General features: G+C 41.2%; 1 protein-coding gene across 1 annotated transcript in view; it reads left to right on the plus strand.

The window, feature by feature from the left end:
- PTPN14 (protein tyrosine phosphatase non-receptor type 14) overlaps positions 1–25,629 on the plus strand; it is a 110,092-nt gene that overhangs the window by 40,412 nt on the left and 44,051 nt on the right. Inside the window, exon 3 of the mRNA XM_059467334.1 lies at positions 5,453–5,622. Coding sequence (XP_059323317.1) covers positions 5,453–5,622 — 170 coding nt within the window. The remainder of the gene's footprint in view (positions 1–5,452; positions 5,623–25,629) is intronic.

Consider the following 25,629-nt stretch of genomic DNA (forward strand, 5'->3'; position numbering starts at 1 on the left):
AAGATTTATCAATACATCATTTTTCCATTTTTTTTCCCTTTCTGTTGTGATGCCCTAGGGTGTCCTTAGGGAAGAACCAAGGTTCTCTCTTTCCTTCCAATGCAGAAAGTATTGAAATGAATGAAGTGATTCTCCTCATGTTCCCTGTGAGCTTATCTAGTTGGTGCAGGAGAAGTCTGGGGCCTCCTGATTCTCTCTGGAGGTCCACCTGCATTTGCAAACAATAGCTCTGTCAGCGGGTCAGTGTTCTTTTCCACAAAGCATTTTGTGATCTCAGAACGTGTTTTGTTCCACTTTGGAAGTTCCAAAATTTTCCAGAGAAATGAAATTACAGACAGTAGAGTAGCAAAGGAAGCTGTTTAGGTCCATGTTCAGTTCCATGTGGGTTTTCTATTGCTTTGGGTTTTTTTAATTTTCAAAATTATTTCTGTCATGCAAAAAGAAATATGTCAGCACAAAAAGTTTGTGTTTCAAGATAAAAAAATATTTTAACAACATAGAAGAGAATGCTTTGATGTTGTTGGAACGCATTCCCCTTCTTTCATCACCCTCCCTGCTTTTTTTTCTAAACAAGGCTTTGGCAACGTTGAACTGGTTTTGTAAAGTTCAGATTTCAACAGTGCAGCGTTTTTTGACAGAAGTGGGTGTTTTGGGTGTTGTTTTTTTTTTTTAAGGAGAGAATTACCTAGCTCTTTCAACTCTGAGAGGGTCTCCCTGTGTCTTCTTTTGCTGCTTGGATGAGGAATAATTGGAGCTGGCAAGCTTGGAGGTGCCTGGTGCTGTTCTTTCTTTCAGACCCCAAATTCAATTCTTCTTCTGCCCCGTAGTCTTCCTGCCACTGTTTGTAAGGATGATGAGGTAATTTGATGACTGTCCCCTTTCCTCTCTAGGTTTACCATCATTTTTGACCTCACTGTCCACCCAAATTCTGTTGAAGGGTCAAAAATATTTTCACAAAGCTCAAATTTCTACAAGATTTGTGCAACTGGATAGCTGAGTAGAGAAGCCTGTTAAGTGTACCTGAGGCAAAAATCCTTGCAAGCATTCATATCACAGAGAGAGTTTTAAAATTTCCTGAATGCAGCAAAACCTGCAGCTGGCATATGCCTTTTCTTAGAAATCCTGATTTGCAAGTTGTGATAAGGATAAGCCAACCCTCATTAAGTCCCATGCTAACAAAACAGTGCTAAAATCCTGTTTGTCTCCTCCTTGCAGTCTCAGGTAATACCTCAGTTTGGTTTTATGTTAAAGTAAATCCCAGATGTACCACAGCTTTTACCTTCAAGTTAGGAATGCATCCATGTCTCACTCAATCCAATTCTTAGAAATGAACAAAAAACTGCCCAAACTCTTCCTGCTGAAAAGCAAAACTCTTTGAGATTATGCCTTGTTGTGAGGGACTGTCGATCATACCACACATGACTGAAAAACAGTATCTGGTGGATTATGCATATTTCTGTTTGATCTCTGGGGAATGCAACTCCCTGCCTGACTGACTCAGGGTTCAGGAGTAGGTCAGCAGAAAGTGGAGCCATGTAACTACTGTAAAATCTGGTTTTATCCTTTTCAGCAAAGCTCTTGACAAAGCATCAGGTCTTCTACTTGAACAGTTACTGGTTCCAATAAAATGTGATCTTATTCCAGCATTAGGTAAAAGGTAAAGACAAAAAGAGGGGAGGAAGGGAGAGGAAAGACAAGGCCAAAAATGTAATTTTATAATCATGTATGTATGTGCACAGTTTATGAAAAGGATTTTTCCCCAATATAATGTCATTTTTCCATTCCACTTCCAGACTAAGTAAACCTACTTGAAGTAGCATAGTAATCTACAAATCTGTTGGGAGTCTTCACGTTTCCTTATCCTTTTTGTTCTTTTTAATTCACTTTCTAAAATGCTAAAATGTTTAAAGGTTGTATGCTCTGATGTATTGTAGGTGGGAGAGAGGGCAAGAAGGTTCTTTCCAACAAAAATTGTTCTTGTGAGCCAAATTTCACAATGGTATGTCCATCACTGTCACCCTATAAGCCCCAAAGCAGGAGGTTGGTGAGCTGAGCACCACAGGCAAGTGCTGTGCACTGTGCAGAGCTGGCCTTTTGCTGCTGCTCTGACCTTTAGTGGCCCAGAAGGTGCTCCTTTCTTTCAGGGCACAGCTGAAACCTGGGGTTTTGCAGCCAGATTGCCACCAAATGTGGCTTGGTTTGACTCGTCTTGCCAGCAAAGCCGAGATGGGGTTCAGGCAGTGCTTGGACAAAAGACCTTCTGTGAATAAAACATTGGCCTTCTATGAATAAAACAATAAATGGCTGCTGTAAATGGCACCTTCCCCTCTGTTCAAGTGCCCTGGGATAGCAAGGCTTAAGGTTTTTTGCCTGGAGAAGCTGGAACTCCATCTCTTTCTCAAGGATAAATATTTAGTTGGCTGACTAACCAGATTCTTTAACAAACACTGAGCTGGGCTTGATGAATCTTTTAGAATGACATTTGCTGCTTTAGTGATTTTCTGTCATCTCCTAAGGGTAACCATTCTACTCGTTTGGCCCAGCGTAAATGCTGGGGTGGTTCTGGACTTGGGAGGAAAGCTAAGGCCAAGTCCAAAACAAATGATGTTGCCTTCTGAACTGGCAGCTATAATGTCACCTATTTTAAGACTTCCCAGTGCAGTTTTTATAAGTCTGGTGTTGGGACGCACTGTATTTTGAGAATCACCTTTTCATTCTGGCACCCAAGTGCTCTGGTTCTTGTTTGCTGCTTCAGCAGAGGACTGCAGCTCCTGGAGGAGTGTGAACCAATTTCCTGGTACCACATATGAAGTCATGTGTGGTAGGTGAGACAAATTTTAAAACCTCAAGGGTAATTTGTGTTGCTTCAGAACCTGACAGCTGTAGGTATAGATATTGATTCCCTGGAAATCTGAGTGAAGTCAGTGGTTCCTTTTGTGCAGATGGACAAACAGACCAGCTTTTGGAATCAACCTAGTTTTTAATCAGCTGCTTATAGATAGAAGATCCCATATTTTTATAACCTCATCTAATTTTTGGGTTGCTTTGTGGACTGGACAGCATGGCATGACTCACCTTCTGGAGAGCCAAATGCCTTCTCATAGCATGCTGAACTTGGTGGTCCATCCCTTTCCAGTCCCACGTTCTTCTGTTCCTTTTTGGGGATCACTGATACTCATAGTGGGGAGGGTCTCTTCAGGTGTGTACTGCAGTGGCTACAGGAATCCTCCACTGTAGGTTCTTAAAAAACACACGACATTTTCAAGAAGTGAAGTTGCTGGTAACAGGGACCTGATTTTCAAATAACTGTGTCTCTCCAAAGTGCGTGAATTTGAGACATGGGCTCTGCTCTGCTATCAGTTCCTGTGCTTCAGCTGCAGTAGCTTGATCCTCTCCAGGCTGCTTTCCAGAAAAACAGTTGTCTTCTAGTTGTGCAAAATGCATGCTGCCCTGTTTGCTCCACAGTACCTGCTGTAATCCAGAAGCTTCAACAGCACTGTGTTTCATTTACTTCTTGTTCCATGGGATTGCTTCTAGATTTGGTACTTGAAGAGCCTTTCTACTGCAGCAAATCTAAACTGGCGTGTCTCCCAGCCCCCACTCAGAGGGGAGGGACTGTACACATTCGAGCTGTTTAATTGCAATCCCTGAATTCCTTGAATAACTCTTCTAGGCTTCAGAGTCCAAATCTTCTTCTTTGGTAGATGTTTTAGAAGTACTTCACACTTCAAATTTGGGGTTCTAGCTGTTGTGAATGTTTACTTTTTCAAGTAATATGGAAGCTCTGTTTTTGCATCTCTGCACTGTTTCTTGCTGAGGATGAGCTGCCCTGCAGTGATTTTCAAGTGTGTTAAAGGGTTTCCCTTTAGAGGTGGTAAAATCACTGCCTTTTTCTGCCTTCACATTAATTCCTTTTCTTTGCTGCCTCCACTGTCCCTCCCTCCTTCATTTTAATCTAATTACTACCATGGTGAACTCATCAGAAAGAACTTTTTATCCACTGGTGACTACAAAGGGAGAGTAGAAATATATCAGGGAACATTTGTGAGGTTAGTTTTGTTTGAAGTTTATCCTGTGGGAGATGCTGATTTCTTGATTTATTTGCGCCCTAGGTAGATTGATTGATTGACTGATTTATTGAAGATACCTTTAATTTCTAGGAGGAAATACTACAAAAGAACAAGTTTGCTTCACTGTACCAGACTGAGCAGTGCTCAAGCTGTTTGTCAGGCTTAAATGAGGAATCAAGTTGAATTAGTTATCACCTTAGTTAAATGCTAGTCTGGATGTTGTCCAAAGTTGAAAATATGCATGTAATGAGACCCTAAAGTAAGTACACCTGTGCTCCCATTCAGAGTCTTGCATGTTTGTCTCTTGCATGCCTTCAGCTATAAAGTAGTTGCAGCAGTGCTTCCCTACTGGTTTGTTGCCATTTGTAAGCATTTAAAATTTTTGGTACTGTATTACTTGTCCTTGTGTTGTGTGCTAAGTCATGGTGTGTGCAATGGTTTTTATAGAAACATCCATACCAGCATGAAATAGGCTGTTCATGGTGGATTTTGCACAGTTTAACATCTGCAATTTGTCTGCTACAATGTTTTTCACTTTTTCTTCAGATCTGCAGCCATAGTACTTGATGTTTAAGTGCTTTTCAATAAAATCCTTCACGATGGATTGGCTATTCCTTCAGCAGCTTTATTGCCACTTTGTAGCTGTAGTTCTGAGTGCTGTTCTGTGTTAATTCCTCTTCACCAGCAGCAGTCCCACGTGGCTCATACAGGAGCTGCCACAGCCATTGAGATTTGCACTGGGCAGGAAACAGCTGAGGTTTCCAGCCTGGTGTTTCTGTGGAGCCTAGAGCAAACAACTTGTGAGATGTGCACGTTCTAACTGTATACTTGTCCATCATAAAACCTTGTGAGTGAGTTTAAAAAAAAAAGAGTGAACAATTCTGTGTTGGGTAAATGGTTCTGGTATTGGTAGATATATTTGACATATGCATGTGGGTTTGCATTCTTTTTTTTTCTAGTTGGAGGAGTCCTTGTCCTTTGTGTGAAGTGGGCCTGATTCAAAGCTTCATGAAGCCTTTGCACTTTAATTCAGGCTTGGCGTTTGCTGTCTGTTCACAAAGCACAGGTGTCCCTTGAGAAAACACTCAGGCACTTTCTGTAAATCATTTATGTCACCTATGCCACAATGTCATGTAGAGCTCTTCAATATGCATTTGGGAGAGATGGTAGAAGGCAGATAGTGCACTGTGAAGTATATTGCAATATTAATTTGTCATTGTTTTCAAAATGTCCCACTAAAATGGGCAGTAAAAAAGAAATTACTCTGACTTTGCATATGGAAAAATGTACACAGTGCCATCTGTTCTTATTTGCATTTGTGACATCGTGTGAGTGATCTAGCTGGCAAAGGTAAACTGACACTCATGTGTTTCTCTGTCTAGACTCACTACTTTGGCCTTTGGTTTCTCAGCAAGAACCAGCAGGACCGCTGGGTTGAACTGGAAAAGCCTCTGAAGAAGCAGCTGGACAAATTTGCCAATGAGCCTTTGCTTTTCTTTGGGGTGATGTTCTATGTGCCCAGTGTTTCCCGACTGCAGCAGGAGGTGACAAGGTATGTGCTTCCCTCTGTTCACAGTGTTGGGATAGAGCTGGGAGAGAATGGGCCTGTGACAGAGCATCTGAGAGGAACACTTGCTCTGTTTGTGGCATTCAGTATTTGCTCAGGTATCATCTGCTTATTTCCTTTCCTGATGATTGCCCAAATGGGAAAATATGGGAGAAGTCACCATTTGATTATTTCTACTTGGGAAGAAGAAAAAAAAAACAAAACTGTCTCACTGGATGATTGTGCATGACTAACTGCAGGGGAAAAAATGGGAGTCATACTTATATGACTATACATCTGACATAAATTTTAGAAAGGACCATGGTGACCATGGATTTTCTTCTGTGACTTTCTCCTGGTGAAAAGGAAGCCACAAAGGAACTCTATGTAGAGTTTTAGTTTATTATTCTTAAGCCTACATGTGCTTTGGTGAAAGTGAACTTTGGCATTTTTTTCCCCAGGTTTTGCTCATCCCACTCATGATTTTCCCTTATGCTTCACAAAAAGATTAAAACTGTTAAGAGGGCATTAGTCCTTTAATTATGATCAGGGCGTACCTTTGCAAACAACTTCAGTGGGAATTACTCTTTTATTCAGAGCCCTGTGCTGCAGTTGTAACAATACAACTGTTTTGAGGGGCTATTTTTGTAAACCACATCACTGGGTGGTTTTTGCACATCTAATAATTTAATAATACAAAAAAGAGAGTGAGGAGAAAAAAGCCCACCTCACCTAAAAAGGGGTGGAATTGTTTTCTTTTTGACCAAAATTATTTCATTTATCTTCTCTGAGCAAAGTTGTATCAGCCCAACTGAAGGTAAAGCCTGGAATAAGTGGATGAAGGCTTCAGGGTGGCAGAGGCCTTGCCACTGAAAAAAACCTGCTGTTGCTGAAACCCTGGAATTCACCTCATGGTCATGGTAGCTAGGAAAAGATATATAAATAGTGAGGAAAGAATGGCCTTAATTCTAGAAGGCATCCAAGACATGAAGCATTTTTTTTTATATTGCAGATTGCATATTTTAAAGGATCTTTATTTGCCACTGAACTGGGAAGTTGGTATTGTTAGGATGTGAAAAAGTTGTATCTTGGAATGGCAGCTGTCAAGCCATTCCTTGACAACTGTGTGTGCTGAATTCTTGCCAAAGAGTGGGATAAAAGCATCATAAAACTTCAATTTCTGTGAGAACAGACCAAACACTGATGCTTGTCTGTATCTGTGTGTTCCTGCTTTGTAGGCACTGGGAGAGGGAAGCCTCAGTACCTTTTCCTTCAGAATTATTTTAATGTGCAGACGGAATGTCTGAAATGTTGTGTTGCTCAATTTGTCAGCCCCATCCTGGCCTGGTTGTGTGCGAGGAAGCATTGTGGCTGCTTGGATGCTATTATCTCTTCAAGCTGCAGCCTGCAGTGCTGATTGCTCATTCATAGCTCACCTGCAGAGGTATATTTGCTCATTCTGCCCAGGCTGGTAATAACAAAGCATTTCAGTGACAATTGAACTTCACAGCACTCTCAATTGGAGTGGCTGCTGCTGAATTGTTTTTCTTTCTGAAGTGATTGATAGCATAAGCTGTAGAGTCTTATAAGTGCCTTTTATGTTTTTTTAAAGGTGTGTAGCAGTTTACTAGAGGATTTCAGATATAGAATAGCCTGTTAAGATTTGTTTGTTTGTTTCATGGAGTGGAATTGCTGCACTGGAGATGGTGTGATGGCAGCAAACCTTCAGCAATAGGTAGATTCATGTTGGAGGCAATGGTGGGGACCTGGAGGATTCTTCTGAAACAACTGGCAGAGAAAGGCTTAGTTTAAAACCTGATTAGATGCACAGATGGATGTGGGCTTATAGGGGTTTTTTGGCTCTTGGTAAATTAATTCAACATTTGCTTTTATTTTGTTGGTGTCTGCTTCTAGGATTAGACTTGATCATGATATGATTACATGTGATGTTGAGGTAGGCACTGGACTCGCCCACTCAGTGCCTGTGTATTTGATTTATATTTAGGTACAAATGACAAATCTGTCTGAAATGCAGAACTTGTGATGAGACACTTCATCCCCTTCTGGGAGGCTGCAGATCCACCACAAACAAACCCAACCCCAAAACACAACCACCACCAAAGGCCAAAGGTGCAGAGGTGGTGACCATACTGACAGCAGTGGACCTGTCACCTTTGTAACCCTCTCCAAGTGGAAACACCTCCAGCCCTGAGCTTGTCTGGCTGTGTTTGGAGTTGAAGGTGAATCCCATCTCTCAGCAGCAAGCTTTCAGTTAATTGTAGACTCCAGGGTTTCCAAGGTTGATTAATATTCTCTGAAGATGATGAAGTCTTCTGAGAATGCTTCAGCAAACACTGACATAATGCACAAGTATTCAAACACTAGGGAGTTGGTTTCCTGAGCTGGTTTGCTCTGCCTGTGATCTGTAGGATTATAGACTTGATAGCTGGTTTTGAGAAATTTGTCACCAAATTGAATATTCCTTCCTGTTTCCAGTGGCTGCGACCTCCTGTGTCTCATACACTGTCATTGTAAAAAAGGAAAATGATGCAAGTCTTTTAGGCTCTGTTGGTTGAGAGGAGCGTTACGTAGGGTGTTGGTCACTGGCTCTGAGGTAGTGTTCCTTAATAATTTTATGTGAAATATCACCTGAAAGATCTTTTGAAGACAATATGTGAACCATTTTGTGTTTGGCTGTTGTTCAGTGGTTGGGACCAATGGTAAGAATCCTGGTACCATCACTACGGTATTTATAAAATTAGAACTCTTTTTCATCTTATCATGACTGCCAGAAGTAGAAAATGCTAATTATGCCTCCTGGCCCATGGATTTTAACTGCCTGCAGGTGTTGGTAGTGGTCAGGAGCTCTTCATGGTTTCTCTGGTACCTTCCTGTATTGACAAGCCAAGTGTGGAAGCGCAAGTAAGGGTGAGTAACATTGCTCCAAGAACTGTGTCCCAGTGCTGGACAGACTTGATGGAAACCTGTCCACGTGTGCCATGCTGGGAGAGGAGTGGAACAGCAGTGTCGTGAGGAGTCAGCGCTGTCCCTCACAGGGAGTCACAGCGTGGGAAGGACAGGTGATTTACTGAAGTCAAATGCAAGCAGCAGTTGCAGAATGGTTGAGGTTGGAAGGTATCTCTGGAGATAAGAGATTGTCTGCTCAGAGCAAGGTCAGCTAGAGGAGATTGCTCTAGGACCATTTCCCATTGGGTATGGAATATAGTCATGGAAGGAGAGATTCCACACTTACTCTGGGAAATCTTTTCAGTCACCCTTGAAATAAAGAAGGAGGTTTATGGCTAGAAGGTGTGCCATGTATTTCAGTTTGTGCCCAAATGACCCCATAATTGTGGATTGATGCTGGGTGGGTGAGTGGGCTACCTGGGCCGGCCATGTATCTGGTTATTTAGGGCCTGCAGAGCTGCAGGCGCCTGCCATATAAACACAAGTACTGCCATGTCTTCATGTGGGATGGATGCCTGTAGTTAATTTGTCAGAGGTGTTTCTGATAATATGAGAGACTGTGGTAAAGAAAATGAAAAGACAAGAGTACCAGAGCAGTTTATTTAGGTTTTTAGCTCTTAGAAGCCAACCTCTGAGACCTGCAAGAAGGGATGAAGCGAAGAGTACTCTGGGGAGCACATTGATTGTTTTAGTAGGTCACATCTGATTCTGGCTTGCAGTTCTTTCCTTCTTTGATACAAGATTGATGCTTGAAGATGAAAATGTTGGTGGTGTAGAGGTTTTTTCTCTTTGAATGAAGTTAATCACTGGGGCAGGATAAGAAGCACCTGCAGGACATTGTCAGCCTTGTTCAATTTGTGGTTTTGAATGCAAATGCTGGGGCTACTGAGGGCTGTCATGTTTCCTGACCTGTGATGGATGCTTCCCAAGGATGTCCCAGGGAAACATACAGAAAGCAGACACCAGTAGAGTACCTGGTTTTTGTTTCTGGTAGTGGCCATGACATAAATATTGCTATGCCTTGCTTTCAGAGCATTGTACTCTTGGCATCAAGCCTTCTGCTGCCTCCTAGGAAAGCTATTTCCCACCTTCTAGGCCTTTTATTTCTCTACCCTTTCTACTCTTTTTCTTTTCTCTTGAATTGAGGCTCCCATCTGTATATATTCCTTGTTCTTAATCCTGTCTCTTCCAACATCTCAGTGACTCCAGCATCTCCCTGCCCACTGGTCATGGCATTCTACTGGTCCCCAGTCCCACAGATGTTTTCCATTTTTACAGATTAATTAAAACTCCATGCTAATTCCTTAAGTTGTCAGTAGAAGTTCTCACCATGTTATTATTTCTACAATTTGAAAATTTCTAGAAGAATTTGTGATAAACAGAATAAAAAAACCCAAAACAAGCAAACAACAACAAAAAAAACAACTCTTCAGACTCGATGGCAGTTATAGCAGGAGTAATTTGGGTGGGAGTATGGGGATTGGCACATTAGCAAAAAGCATTTTTCATGGAAGGCTACTTAGACAACCTCTTTTTAGTCATCCAGCTGTTCTCAGTGAGCAGCCATCGCAGATGGAGATGCCTGTGCTTTTGGCATGTTTAAAGCACCTGGGATCTGCATACTGTCTGATATAAAGCAGTCTTTGTGATGCCCTGTAGAGTAGATATTTGCATAGATTAGACATATAAATCTGCCTTTTATTTTCTGCTAACTCCTCAGAGAGGAGGCATCCTTTCAAGCATTTATTTAAAAAAAAAGTCTTTGTACAGTGTCTAAAGTAAACAAGCTTGCTTTCACTGTGCTCTTGTTCCAAAAACAAGAGAACCCACACACTCTTGTGGCTTTCTGAAAATGTGGGTGCGATGCTGCTTTCTGCACAATTATCAGACAATCCAGGGCCTTTTTCTTTTCTCCCCTTCCCACAGTTCTAAGGAAATACTGAAGTCACATTTTACTCCCCACAGTATCTCTTTCTTGGCGTGTGATACTGCTGTGCCTCCTGTGAAGGAATAAAGGTGTGCTTTGCTCTGCTTTGCTTTTTTCTTTCCTGGAAGAAGTTTTCAGTATCTTACTAGGTGCTCTGTACCCAGTAGTATCCAGTGGCTTGTGTGCTGTTGCAGAGTGGGACACAGTTCTGGAAGTGAGAGCAGTTCCCATGTGGGTGCCCCATGGAGCTGGGCCCTGTGGAGCTCTGCACGGTGGGTCTGGCATGCACGGCTCTGCAGGGAGGGACGTGTTCCAGCCCCTGCACCGTGCTGCGCTGGGGTCCTGCCCCAGGTTCAGCTGCCGGCGCTGCGTTTCCCCAGAAGAACGTGCTGTACAGCTTTCCTGTGAAAGGAAACAGTGTTTGGAATGGGATGGCTGCACCTGTGAAGTGTGGGAATGAATGTGTTTGCAGGTGGAAAATTAGAGCCTGTGGGTCCCTCCCAGGCCTCTTTTCTGGATGGTCTGGAAAAATTCAGCCTCAAACTTAGCCTCTTTTAACTAAGTGAAAATTTATTTTCCCTGATATTTTGCTGCCATACCCTTTTCTTCACCATTTCTTGTAGCTGTTTTTTTGTTTGTCTTTTAAGGAAATATTTCTCCTTCACTGTTCCTGGCCTTTCCCTCTTTTTGTATTTCTGTCAGTGTTAGGCGAAGACATTTTAAGCAGAAGTTCTTTTAAAACATAAAGAGGTACAGACTCCTAGGACTGTATGAATTTTTAAATTATATGAGTATAAAGTAGAGGGGGAAAATTAGTGTTTGAGTGCTTCATATTTACAGGGAAAAATGATTTTGCAGATCTGTTTTAACAAATGCTGGAGTTTTTGCCTTCCTTCAAAAAAGTCCTTATTAGATGTCTTGCCTACTTGAGCTTATCTTTGCTTTTAGTCTGCTGTGCTTTTCTTTTTTTTTTTTTCAAAAAGCTAAAGTTTCACATCCTCCTGTGTAGCTAGCTTTTAAGACAAGCTGCAGATTTCTACCAGTCACTGCAGTCTTTTCTGCTAGTTACTGCTCCTTACACTGTGCTTTTAATTTCTGTGTTAAGGCTGGATGTCACATACTGTCCTGTGCCAGCCTGGTTTTGTGGCAAGCTCAGTGAAGTGGAACTCTTTTGGCTGTTAAGTACGTAACATTTACATGTGACAAGTCCACGAGGCTGCTTTGCTTTTCATGGTTGGTCACACCTGCAGCTTGTGGCTGCAGAAGTCTCTGTGTGTACTTTTGAGCTCGTGGTTGTTGGTTTGGCTTCACTGTCCAAAATAATTATTTTGAATATCACACTGTGCTGGAAAAAACAGCACAATGTGTACAATCAGATTTGTTCCAGACATCCTGGACTGTGCTTGCCTGAAGCGAGGATTGTGACTGATTGTGTGGCCGTGCTTGTTGCTACACCACAGATAGACCTACAGGATTTTTTTAAATGCCAATGGACCTCAAAAATGTACTGACATTTAACAAATTTTCTATGAAAGTACAGAAAAACAGCATGGAGGATGGGAGGAGAAGAGAGATGCATGTTTTGGATTGCATGAGTGGATTGGTAAATGAGAGAGAACTGAGTGATACATGGCAAATGGGAAGGTGGAATGATTAAAAAAAAGTCCAGAGTTTGGTCCCTTACACCTGGAGATTTAAGTCAGAATTTAACCCTTCAGTGCTACTGGTGTGTAACAGAGTGGAAAAAAGTTTAGTTTTCAGGCTGCAGAAGTCTCACTGCTTTGTCTTGCTTTGTCTCCTCCTAGGAGCCTTTGTCAGTTCATGTTTATGGTGTACGTACCAGCCCATGTTTTAGGAGCATGCCTGCTGTCTTGGAAAGATCTTATCTGAAGGCAGGCTATGCAGTTTCCAGAAAAATGATTGCACTCATTGCTGCTTTTCTGGGAAGTGTCGTGGCCACGGTGCTCGTGCTGATGAGCTCTACTCACACCACACAGGAAAGGCCCTGACACACAGCCCTCCCCTTGGCACCACAAACAGCCGTGTGCCTTGTGCCTTGCCCAGCTGGAAGGATGATGCACCTCCTCTTCACTGTGGTGTTGTCTCCAACATAAATATGACATTAATGGTCAGAAGAGTCCTGTGTTTTTAGCTATTTCCATTTATAAAGTTTGTCAGTTCCCTTTGTTTCTTAGCTTGAGCTACCCTTGTGTAGCATAGACCAGTGTAGCTTCTTTCTTCTAGAATATTTCCAACTTTATAATTATATATATATATATATACATATACATATATATATACATATGTATATATATATACATATATATATACACATATTTTATAGAAGGCTTTGGATCCATGGACTTCAATGTTAAATGATTTACATGAATTAAAACAGTTGCTGCTATACATGGAAGCTGTATCAAATGAACAGAAAAGGACAGGATAAGAGTGTATAAGAATGGCAGACCTTAGAAGTGGAGGATAATTTAATCCTGTGAATCTCGTCAAAGCTTGTGTTCTCAGCTAAATGATTTGGGGAGTCAAATTACTGGGTAAGTTTTTGCAGAGGAATGCTGTGAAACAACAGTGAAAGGGCATGGGGTGTCAGCTGCCCCATATGTGATGGTACTGTTTCTTTCCTGTTTAACTAGAAGAACTAATAGAGGGTGCTGTGAATATGTGGTGAGTATTGAAACACAGCAAAAGAGTTGGGACTAGTACTAATCTAAGTGTCTTATTCATTAGAGTATTTCTGGGATATCGTGGTGAGATCTCCCAGAGGAAGCAGTAGGAGCTCTAGAGCTGAAATTTTATAAATTGACATGAGGCACATAAATTTTTGCTGGAACAGAATTCCTTTGGTTTTAGATGGCTCTTGAGAGCCTGCATGACCATACAGGCCCCAGTCCTGTTCAGGGCCCTTAAGTCGTTCGTCTTACACCTGGAACTGCGCCCCATCTCCCAAAGCTGGGAGAAAGGCAAGCTCTGGGATCCACTGCTGAGTGCAGCCAGGGAGTCCTGAGTCCTCAGGGATCCCGGCTCTCTTCTGTTGAACAAGATTGGGCGTGGGTCGTGAAGTAACTTGGAAATGTCGGTGGCCTTTTTTTTTCTTTTTTTTTTCTTTTGCCTTTTTTTTTTTTTCTTTCTTACTTTTTCTTTTCTTTTCTCTTCCTCCTAGCTGCTGGAATTTGGGCTCATGTTGTCCAGGCAAGGGAGCAGTTCTGGAACTGCGTGCAAGCTGGATGAGTCCTCAAAGCCCTGGGTGGCCACCCAGGCTTAGACAGTCTGGGATATTTGTATTTTGGTGCTCCTTTGATGGTTTTATTGTTTTGTTTTAATTATTAGACTTTTTTAATATTAGTGGCTACTGCAGCATGAAACGCACACATTAGGGTTGTACTTGCCTTGTTGTAAACACCATGATACTTAATTAGCTTTCATGTTGTATTTAGAGAACAGCAACAACAAATAATGTGCAGTATTTACCTGAGTCTTGTTGTGTTCATATTATTGCAGTGTATGTGTTGTTTCTCTTTTCAGTAATATTTTTCAGTCGGTTCTTTTTGAATGTGTATTTTAGTGGATGTTTAAACTTTGACTTAAAAGTAAGAACTCCTTCAAGGCAGACATAAGATTCAACATTAATTCCCTGTTTATAAAATATTTGCTGAGGAGGGCAAACCCTTCTCCCAGCTGACTTTCTTCAGTGAATGGGGAGCTTGTTCTCTGTGTGTTGGTTATTGAAAGCTGAGCTCTTTGTGCCAGATATTTTAAGAAACTGTTGACGCTTAGATCTAATCTGTTACATTATACTGTGCTTTTAGACCAGAAAGTGAATGTGTTTTCATGTGTGTGGTTGGGCAGTACATATGTAGCAACTCTGAAAAATAGTGTTGCATAACTATAAATACAGTGTAGGATACTTTCAGCCTGCATTCTTGCTTTACTGTGTTTTGAAGGCAATGGCTGTGGTGGTTAGAAATGTTGCAACAGGAATGTCTTGGCATTGGGCAGATTCACATTTATATCTGGTCATAAGGAAATAATACTAATTCTATGCTCTAGGGCTTAGTCACGTGTTCTAACATATTGCTTTCCTGATGGGAGCTGTTTCTACATTCAATTCTGGTAGAACAAATACTTTTGGAGTAATCTAGCACTTCTTATTGGACACTTTTAAAAGGAAGCAAAGATTACATTCTGAGGTTCTGCTCTTCTTGTAGACTAGTGATACATCATTTACAGAAGTTGTGAGAGCTTCCTCTCTGGTCTTAGATAGCCCGGGTTGAACCCTTCCATGCAGTTATGGTAGTGGAGACATTTGCAATTGGGAAAAAGTGCTTTGGATCTCCTTTTCTTGTCCACCTGGGCACATGTGCCGTTGGAGACACTGGCTGAGCCTGGATAAGCAATATGGATGGCTTTTACCATGGCTGACAGCCATAAATGATTGAGATTTTTAAAAAACAATTCCACAGCTGGGTACAATGTAGCAATTTTATTGTCCATGCTTGTGATTTTTATTATGTTAGGGTTTTCCCCAGACTTTGAAGATCTTGGAATGAGGTAGTGATATGAATTTCAGTCTGTGATTTTTTTACATGTTCAGAACAGAACTCGGACTAGATTAGTAAAGGGCCAGTGAAGAAGGGCATGAAAGGTATGAGTCAAAATATTTTATAGCTCTCAAAAACCAGAAGGAAAAAGAATACCTAGCTTTACCAAAGAAAGAAATACCATTCTTCAGTAATGGTATGGCTTTGAGGGGGTTGATGTGTGGCCTGTGAAACTTCAAAGATGACAGTACATTAATCATGCATCCTTTTCAAAAGTATATAAGGAACCAGATGAATAGAAAATGTGGATATGTGCAGCAGAACAGAAGAAGGTTCACTGAGTCACAGAACCTCTCAAGTTGCAAGGCGCCCATAACAATCACTGAGCCCAACTCCCTGCTCCTGGCAGGACTACGGAAAACTAGATCATGTGATTTAAAGCATCATTCAGATCCTCCTTGAACACCATCAGGCTGGTACTGTAGTAATTTCCCTGGAGAGCCTGTTCTAGTGACTGACCACCCTACAGGTGAAAAACCTTTTCCTCATATCCAGTCTGAACTTGGAATTACAGAAGACTCATAGAATAGTTTGGGTTAGAAGGACCTTTGGAAGTCATAGCTAGTCCAACCCACCTACAATGAGTAGGGACTAGGTAAGGGTGCCTAGAGCTCCATCCAACCTGATCTTCAGTGTTTTCAGGGATGGGGCAGCCATCACCTCTCTGGGCAACCTCTTCCAGGGCTTCACCACTCTCACTGTAAATAATTTCTTCATTATGTGTAGACTAAATCTACTCTTGTTTAGTTTAAAGTCATTGCCTCTTGTCTTATCGTAACAGGCCCTGCTTTGTCCCTGTTTTACAATCCCAGTGTAAGTACTTCCCTTAAAGCAGCTTCATCCCATTTCCTTGTGTCCTATTCCTGGTCATTAGAGGAAGTGGCTGTTTATAATTAGGACTCAGCTGCAAACCACTGTCCTAAAAATGTGTCTCGATTATATAGACTGCCAGGATTGAACCTTAATTCCAGAAAGAAGAGCTGAGGGTCCATGAGACTGAACCTAGTACTTGAGACATTTTATAATCCTTAAAGAGAAGGAAATACATTAAGCACTTTGAAACTTGCTTTGAAGGTCTGACCAGCTTCTGTTGTTCTGTTTTCTTTTTCTGAAAAAAAAGTTCTTCTGGCTTCCTGCATGGAAACAAAAACCAGCTTGAGTGGCCTATATATTTATTTTGTGATATCTGACAGGTGAAATGGTGCTGAGGCTAGAAATCTGGGCTTCTGCTTTCATCAGTGAAGAGCTTGCTTTGTGTATGGAGCTGTGTTTGGATGAGTCACACTGACTGCTTTTTGTTTCTCAGCCTCTGAGGAAACTCTCCTCACCGCTGCTTAGTGATAAGCACTTGTGTTAGGAGGATCACAAGGATAACCTGGAGTTGTCTTCCATTTAAATCCAGCTTTTCTTGCTCCTTGGTTTTCTCCTGTTAGATTTCCCAGTGCCACACAGACACATGATTGCATATCTGTAGCTGTACTGCTAGCAGTACCCATTCCATGTGTATGTGCGTATTTATGGAAAACCTGTTGGAGGTCTACTTGTATGATCTGGACATGTCCCTTTTTCTTGGTTTGTATTAGTAGCCAGTTATCTTAAATAGTGCTGAAAGGAGATTTTTAGTCTTGCTGTAATTGGCTCCAGAACCTCATGAAAACTGTGACTTAACCTACTGTTTGGAATGAAGTGGGGAATTGTGTCCTGCTTTCTCCGAACTGCAGTGTCATAAGGCGTGACCATGAGTGCATGGATAGTCAGCTTCTGCTTACGCAGCTGGAGGATGTGTTAAAAATGGTACTTAACAGCATGGCCTTGCTACATCTGCTTACACTTGTAAACTCTACAGGAAACCTTCACCTAGGTATTTACTCTTGAGGACTGTGTCAGGCCTAAGGCAGGATGCAGAGATACAAAGTGCAGAGAAACAAAAAATGGGATTTGTTTCATAATAGTTTTATTTCTAAGTAGGAATAATATTCTGTAGACTGGAAAATCGAGTCTAATGTTTCCTGACTGGTGAGAGCATGCTGCCATCACCATGATGGACAGGGAGTTCCCTCCCATAAATTGGGAGGTTTCTGTAAACTTAATGAAAAGTCCCTGCTGCTGGAATGACTCTCAGTAGAATCAGTTATGATAGAGTTTGCTCCCTGAAGGTTCTTACTGTATGGTTGTCTCCTTAAACCCAGACAGATGCAACTAAAAGCAAATAGAGAGTTTTAGAAAAAAAGATGATAGCTTCAGTGTTTTGGTTTAAAGGAGAAAGAATAAAAAAAGTGGAAAAAGGAAAAACACTTGTCATCCCTAGCTACTTGAGTCATGGAAGTGCCCATCAGCATTTTTGCATGCCCTCAAATGAAGATGAAAAGGATATTTCCTCCTCTAGTTTAGGAATTGAGCTGCTCACTGCCTTTGTCATTTGGACTGTTGCAAACTGCTTGGCTGCCCTTTTTTCCCCTCCAGGTGTAGCAGCAATGTGTGTCACTGCAGAGGGAGGTTTCCCACTCATTGGGGAGCGCTGTGCACGGGTTGGGTGTTCTGGTGCACCTCACACACTGCCATGTGCTTCGGACTTGTCTGCCAGGGTAGTTTAAGGCACTGGTTTGGACAGATGACTGCATTACCTGGGGCTGGTACTCTCCTGTGTGTCCTCCACATGATGCAGTAACAGGGACTTGGCATTTTCTCCTCAGGGAAGTGAAGACCGCTGGGGGATGTACTCCTTACACTCTTTGTGACACACGCCACTCCTGCCTCAGTCGTGTTGCTACTCCTGATAAAGCCTTACAGAGTGAGGGTTGCTCTTGACTTCCTGTGTAATCAGTGAGAAGAAATGGGCATTTCCACAGTGTGATTCAGGATTCCTCTGTTGTGCATCACTTTCTGCAGGTGATTCATTTTCTCTTTCCTACTGTGTGTTTTGAAAAGGGAACTGTGGATCATTGGTCTTCTAAATAGAAGTCCCAGATAGATGTCTGAAATTTTTCTACAGGATCAGGTAGAGGGTCAAGCCACTATTAGCAGCAGCATGAGAGCAAACAGATGTGTGGGTTTTGATTGGAATTTCTATCAGCTTTTTAAATTTTGAGAATTCAACAGGCAATGGAAATCTTGGTTAGGGTAACACTGCCAATCTTAATTAAGTTTATTCACTGTTGAAGTTTGTACTGCAGCCTGGATCAAACTTTTTACCTTCTCCTGTAGCTGAGACACAGATCATGAAAACTTAGTTCTAAACTTACCTTTTTCAGTGATCTGAATAATTTTAATTTTTTTTTGCCTTACTGGTGGGGTATAGCACTCAAGGACCTGCAATTGGATGTCAGTAGAACCCTCAAGTCTCCAAATGTGTTTAAAAGAAGCATTTGTGTGGAGGCCCTTATACAGCTGAGAATCTCAACAAGAATTTGGCAGAAATCTCAGTGTCGGAAGATGGCAGATTCCTGTGCAGTGAGATGTTTACTGGTTCACTGTTTTATCTTTGGCAGCTGCTTTTGCACTTGATATCTTCAGCTGTTTTTGAAGCTTTTACAAAGAATAATTATTCATCTCATGAAATGGATCTATTTTACCCACCCAACAGGGCACCGATTCACATATTTCCCTGGCAACATCCCGTCGTTATCAGAGCTGCGTTCACTTTTGCAGGATTGCGTTCGCTGGGATGTTACAACTTCCTGGGCCGTGGTTTGGTTGCACGATTTACTGAGGTGTGGGGTGACTGTTTTCAATTATTCCTTTGGAAACACTAGGGTCACTGGGGTGTCTGGGAGGTGGAAGCAACCTGAGTTTTCCTGTTTTCTGCTGGCAGTGATGCTAATGTAGGTGTTCCAACAATCTTTTCGCAGGAATATAAGGTGTTGTACTGACGACCTATAGATAGGCAGCAACTTCATTGTGTCACATTTCAAGCAGTGTTTTCTTTTTGCCAGGACAGATTACTGTAAAAGGCAGTAGCCAATGGATTGGATTTTAACCCCACACCAGGTAAAATTCCACTAAATCAGTAGAGCTTTCTCAGACATTGATTATGTGAGTTTGGGTGCTACATAAAGGTTTCATTGACAGGGTTTTGTAAATGAGCTCTATAAATTCATGAGCAAGGTTTCACTGCAGGCTCACCAGAGCCTTTTTTTGGGTTTGTTTTGTTAAGTTCAGGCTAAGCACACATTCTTCTGTAAGTCTGAACGTGTTCGCTTGCTCTTTGAATAAAGTAACACCTGAATACACTTGCATGCTGCTCTGCACCCACAAAGCAATTATTTTGTGATGTGCTTCTGGATACTTACATAGGCATGCCAGTTGTTCACTGGTATATGTGTGTTCACTCAGTTCAGCTTCTGCATCAGTGCACAGCAGAACACACTACATTTAGCCAGACAAACATGGTGGACTTGAGTAATTCCAGAGTTTAGAGCAGTATGGATGGAGAATCTTTAAAATATATATTGAAAAATAAAATGGGGTTTATGGGGTATATACATTATATTGTATTGTTACAACTGACACAATGTGGGGAAGAGAATGGAGCAATGAGAACTCTTCGTGTTTGTTTTGGGCCCAAAGAATAGTTATGTCTGTACTTAAGCACCACTTAAAAAAATGTTATCTATTTATTTTCAGTATTGCATAGAATGAGCTTGAGTATATACATTTGTTCTAGTTAACTCACCACATTTTTTTAGCATGATATTCTAACCTGCTTGGCCATTAACCTGGCTGGCTACCAGGAGAATTTTCAAACTGTTGACTCATATTGCTTCCATATGTAGCTTAAAGCACCTTTTCCCACAGTAGATACAGCTTGAGGGTTAGCTGCCTTGTTTTTCAGGGCAGGGAGAAGCATATTTTGAACTGAGTCAACACATATGAATAAAGGAAGTAAATATGAGCTATTATTAACTTTTTGGGGTCTAATCTCTTTTCTGCCAAAATCTCGTTCCAATTCAGGGAAGACCAACGGGGATTTTTTGTGCTCCTCTTCCCCAGGAGGTTAAGCACTCTTCAGCCTATGTAGCCATGGCTTATCTTTGCACTTTTGCATCTTTGTGAGGATGAATCTTTGCAGCTGCCATTTCAGGATTTTTTTTTGTTTTATTCCATCTGGAGATCTGGGGGCATGAGTTGCTGTGTGTGTGTGGGCCCTGCTGTTGTGAGGATGTGACTAACCAAGAGGGCAGTGGCACACAGGCTGCATGCCACGGCACCTTAGTGAGCACCTGTGTGTAGGTGGGGGTCTCTATGTGTGCTTGTGGCTCCTGTTCTCAGCTGGAGCCCATGCTGTGTGTCAGGCACCAAAGGACAGGTGCCTGACACCTGGGAGAATTGGTCTATTATCCAAAATCCTGCATCAAAGCAGTAGCTGCCTCTGGGACACACAGCTTCCTGAGGAGGAAGAGCCCTGGGACCCTGTATGGGAACGGGGAAGATTGTGTTGGGAGGAAGGTGAAGGTGGAGGCAGCAGCTGTGGGAGGTGTTGTGGGTTTGCACTCAAAAAACCCAACCATGCTGCGAAAAGTGGTATGTGGCATTGCTGTCATTCACCAACCAGACTCCTACCTTTTTTTTTCTTTTTGTGATCAAAAAAGAATGTGAAGCTAAAAAGAAAAAACAGTTTCCTGAGCTGTAACCTTTGGATCTGTAGCCAAATGCAAGTGTTCTGCTCAGTTCAGGAGATATGAGCACATAGCTGAGCATGTTTTCAAGCCTAGGCTGAGCAATAAGACTTTTAGCATGTGTTTAAAGCCCAAACCAAATGGATACATGGCTTTTTTCAAAGATATAGATAACAAACTCTTTGCTCTCAATTTTTTTATTCTAGTGTCTTTATGTAATATTCATACTTGCATTGAACATTTTGGGGTTTTTTTTTCCAGTTAGAAATGCTAAAATACATATTTCTTTGCATTATATGATTTTGGTTTGCTTTACTTTTTCAATCTCACTCCCGCTTTTATAAAGATGAATTCTGGGGTCACCAGGGTTTGCTGGACTCCAATTTGCAGTGACCAAATGTAGCCTTTTCTAAATGAAAAGGTTCAGAAGACAAGAGAATATGGCTTCCCTGGTGGTTTTTTTTTTACTCTAAAAGGCATGTCGAAGTTTTGTGCTGTATAATTCTTTAGGTATTTGGATTAACTCTGATAAAATTATAGGTGGTTGTAAGGGAGTTTATTGTGCTTATAAATTGTAGTGGGGCTCCCTGTAATTTGTTATAATTAATTCAATAGTTCAAGAGCAGAAAATCAAGATCAGGTTGTGGCATGCCTTCCTTTCTTGCAAAAGCATGCCATTACTGGCCTTTTTATTTAAAGTTTTACTTTGTGCTTGTGGGTTTATTTGAACTTGGAGAATGAAAAATGCATAATACGTTCTTTAAAAAAAAAAGTACAAATACAGAGGATGGACCTGCTGTGGTTGGGGGGGATTCTGTTTAAATGCAGAGAAATTGGTGGGTACTGTGGAGCTGCATCTGGTGGCTAAGCCTCTCATGGAGGGAGTGCGTGTTTTGGAAGGCTTGTGTCATGTCTGCAGGCTGCGCAGGGCTGCTGCATGTCTGTGCTTGTGGCCCATCAGAAATGGCAGGAAGAGAAAAGCACGGGCAGAGCTCTTCTTTGCTGTGTGTGCTCTGTTTCTTGCTGCTGTGAGAATGCACAGCGTGACTCTGTTGTGCCCTGGCTCATTGCTGGGGGCTTTGCTGGGGTCCCTTGAACTCTGGGCAACAGAGCCACAGCAGTTTGATATCAGTGGGATATGTACTGCTGGGAGCATGTACTGCTTGTGTGGGACAGGTTACACGTCTGTGTTACTTTCCTAAACAGTCAATGTCCATTTGTAATATAAACATAAACTTTTCTTTAAGCTATTTTTCTGCAGAAATTTGGTGTTATTGCCTAATTCATGCCAAAATACAAACCTTATTGCTCTTAAAACACTTTGCATTTACTTCTGAAATCATGTGCCAGCTGTGTAAAGAACTGGAGGAGGTGAAGACTTGGAATTTTAATTGTCTTTTGTGGAATGCATGCCAATTAACAACCTTTCAGTAGTCAGCTGTTGAAATGGAGGTGATAAACAACAACTAAGCAATGCACAATTCTCATCATGCTGTCTTCAGCTGTGCAAAGGTTTTCCTGTTCTAGTATCCTTAGCCAAGAGCTGACTGTGGAGCTGGCCCTCAACCTTTGGAAGGCAGGAGCCCTTGGTAGGAACCTCGCTGGTCACCTGTGGTAGCTGGCTTTTCACTGTGTGCCTCAGTGCAGCTCACCATCAAGCCAGGCATCCAGGCTCTGCATCATTTGTCCTTATCTCACAACCTGCACATCATAATAAATGGAAAGTGACCATCACTGTGAAGTTAGTCTGTTGTAGCCAAGTCCCCTCTTTTCCCCTTCAATTATAATGTGTTGCTTTTAAAGAGAGAGATGGAGTGATCTGGAAGTAGGTGATAGGAACTGTGTTTTGATCTGTTCTCCTTTTTTTCATTTAAATGTGTGAATATGATGCTATCCCAGCATTGTTCTGTTTCATTAGGAAGGGGAATGACACAAATCTTTCCGTGTATTTATTTTGGTTTTAGTGTCAGTCATATTTTCCATCCAGCTGCTGGAGGAAGCCAAGATGTCGGCAGTTGGATGCTGCTTTTGGAGAGTCATTGCTCAGTTACCTGAAGCTAGCCTTGACCTACCCTCTAAGGTTGCTATGATCAAAGAGCTCTTACCCTGCAAGATGTTATGACTCTGTTTTTACTGTTGGCATTGACAGTTTGAGCTTCTGAAGGAATTTCCTCCTGCATGTGTGACAAAAGCTCTTTCGTCTCCTTTGCTCTCTTTTTCTGGCGAGTCTGCTGATCTCCCGAAGGTCTGTGACAGGCTGTGGTAGACTCATTCTCAACAATACCCTTCCAAAAATATTACCCTTCTATTAGTGGATACACTGTCATTGCTTTTTATATTCTAACACAAATTCCAGGTAAATGGCTGTTGTCTAGGGCTGTGAAACACCAGGCTTTTGCTGGGAGAGAAGTTGATGAAATTCCAAAGGAATGAACTAGAGATGGTGTTTATCAACACCATCTAAGTTTTTAAAGTGGCAAAGACGAGGCATTAGCTCTGTGTTACTGAAAATGACATCATGGTTCTATGTATCTCTCTTTTTTTTTTTTAAGTGCCTTTAGATTAAGATGTGCTGATTGAATCCTTGCCTCCAAAATGTGTTTCAGCATGCTCAGGCTCAGAAACCATAACACCATCTTTGCCAATATCCTGATGTTGCATTTGAAAAGACCAGTCTTGTCTGCCTGTCTGCCTTCCTTACCATATAAAATCCAGTCCAAGTTTGCAAGTCAGATTTGTTGCAGAATGGTCCATGTGAAATAAGCAGCATCCAGCAAGTAGTGCTCTGGATTGACACTTAGGAACAAAACCTTAGATCTCCCAAATCTGCCTTGGGTTCCTGCCCAAGTTTACATGAGTAGCTTCAGCAACCTCAGGTAGTCTATGAAATTAGGCTAATGATCATTAATACATTAAAGCATGTTTTTCTCAGAAAAGCTACCAGTAAGAGTTAAATAGTAATACAATTCTCTTAAATATGTAATAAATAAATAGAAATCACTTCTTGGTCATTATTAGGGAGTTCCTTTAGTTGCCCTGAATAGCCAAGTCATTGGCTCTTCTACCTCAAAGGCTGAGAAAATATATCCTCAAAATAAAAAATGGGCTTCTATTTCAAATGTAGCATATAGGTATCTATGGAATCCTGTTGCTAAATAGTAAAAAAGCCAAAATCATGGCAGGTTTTAAGGTGTCAGGTGAACAATAGACACATCCATATCAAAGCTGGTGCTTAAAATAATTTTAGTTAATGATAAAAGACTTCTGTTCTGGAGAAACCGCTTCCCCTGTGGGCACATTATTGCATAAGTGTACATTGCAGCGTCTGTCCTCAGAAATATATTACCATACTAAGATAATCTCAAATGAGCTGAATTGGACTGTTGTGACTCAATGAGACTTTTATTGTGTTCCTAATTTTAGAAGATCATGTTGTACTCTAATTGCAGTTTTTTTTGAAGTTGGAAAAGAGCTGAAGTTCTTGAGCTAAACCACTGGTGGACCAATCTGTTTCTCCGTTGGGTCTTAAAGCTTTCTTCTTTTGGAGGTATGAAATGGTAGAGCAGTTCTCTTTTCCTCCAGAGAAGTTAAATTACATAGCTGTGTAGTTATCCAATAGATAGGCTTGGTGCCAAAATGGTACCTAATGAGTTATAAAAAAGTTAGTCATGCCAGTAATAGCATCATTAGTAACGATTGTAAAGGAGTTGTACCTCTTGGGTAACTAATACATGTTTTGTAGTGCTTTGTTTATTTTCAGATACACTCAAGGTAAATATTTATTGGTATTGAAACTGTGTTGTATTTATACTGGCTTGAAATTTCCAAATAAAACAAACTGATTAAAAAAAAAAAAAAAAAGGAAAGGTTTCTAAGTGTTTCCTGCTGCATTGGAGGTGCAAACCCTCCCTGATGTACAGAGAGGGAAAGTAAAACCTGTGAAAAATAACAAAAATCCAGACAGGTCACATTGCAATATTCAAACCGTATTAAACCTTATTAACACAATACTGTCACCTTTTTGTATAAAATATACATTTAGATTGTAAATCCCTGGGACAAAAAGAATTTTTTGTTCTGTTTCTTTATATTTCCTAGCAGAGTTTGATGCTGCTTGATTACTAAGGCTAGTGGGTCTGATAATACTTAGTAATGATTAAGGTAAGGAAGTATTTGCCTTGTGGTTCTTTGTGGAAGTCACTAGTAAGAAAATCCAGAAGATGCAGTGCAATTACTCTGCTAACCTAACCCATATTCTTACTTTTGTAAACCATCCTTTAATTTCTCTACAAAAACCTCACTTCTTGTGTTGGTCAGGCCAGGTTCTGTGTGGCTTGTGATATATGAAATGTTGGTTGTTGAGGAGAATAGAAATCAGTGAAATTGAGTTATTTTCTGTGTGTATCAAATAGCAACAGGGATTTTACATCATGTAAACAGTGGTGATGGAAGGGTGCAATGACTTCAGTGACATTATGCAAACACCCACATTCTTTTTTGAAGTGACCTGAGAGCAAATGTTGACCCTGGTCCTAGGGGAGGTCCATGCAGAATTGTTTGTGCAAATGGAATTTCCCTACATTTATGCACCTCTAGCAGAGTTTGAATCTGGGTGTTGCAATTAAATTTTAAAATAGTACCCTTATCTCCTGCTCACTGATACTATTGGGTTTTGGTGGGCTTTTTTTCCTTTAATGGTATGGATTGCCAAAATACAGATTCTGGAGTTGAGATGTTGTCTCATAGTCATGCAGTTGCAGCTTCTTTACTCTATAAAAATGCGCTTTTTGATGCCATGCATGCAAATATGCTTCCAATGTTTTGTGTGTTGGCTAAATAGAGTTGTGGGAAATGATATCCTTATAATGATGGCTTTGTTCAGACT

Source organism: Ammospiza nelsoni, chromosome 3, assembly GCF_027579445.1.
Source record: "Ammospiza nelsoni isolate bAmmNel1 chromosome 3, bAmmNel1.pri, whole genome shotgun sequence".
In the NCBI taxonomy this organism is placed as follows: Eukaryota; Metazoa; Chordata; class Aves; order Passeriformes; family Passerellidae; genus Ammospiza; species Ammospiza nelsoni.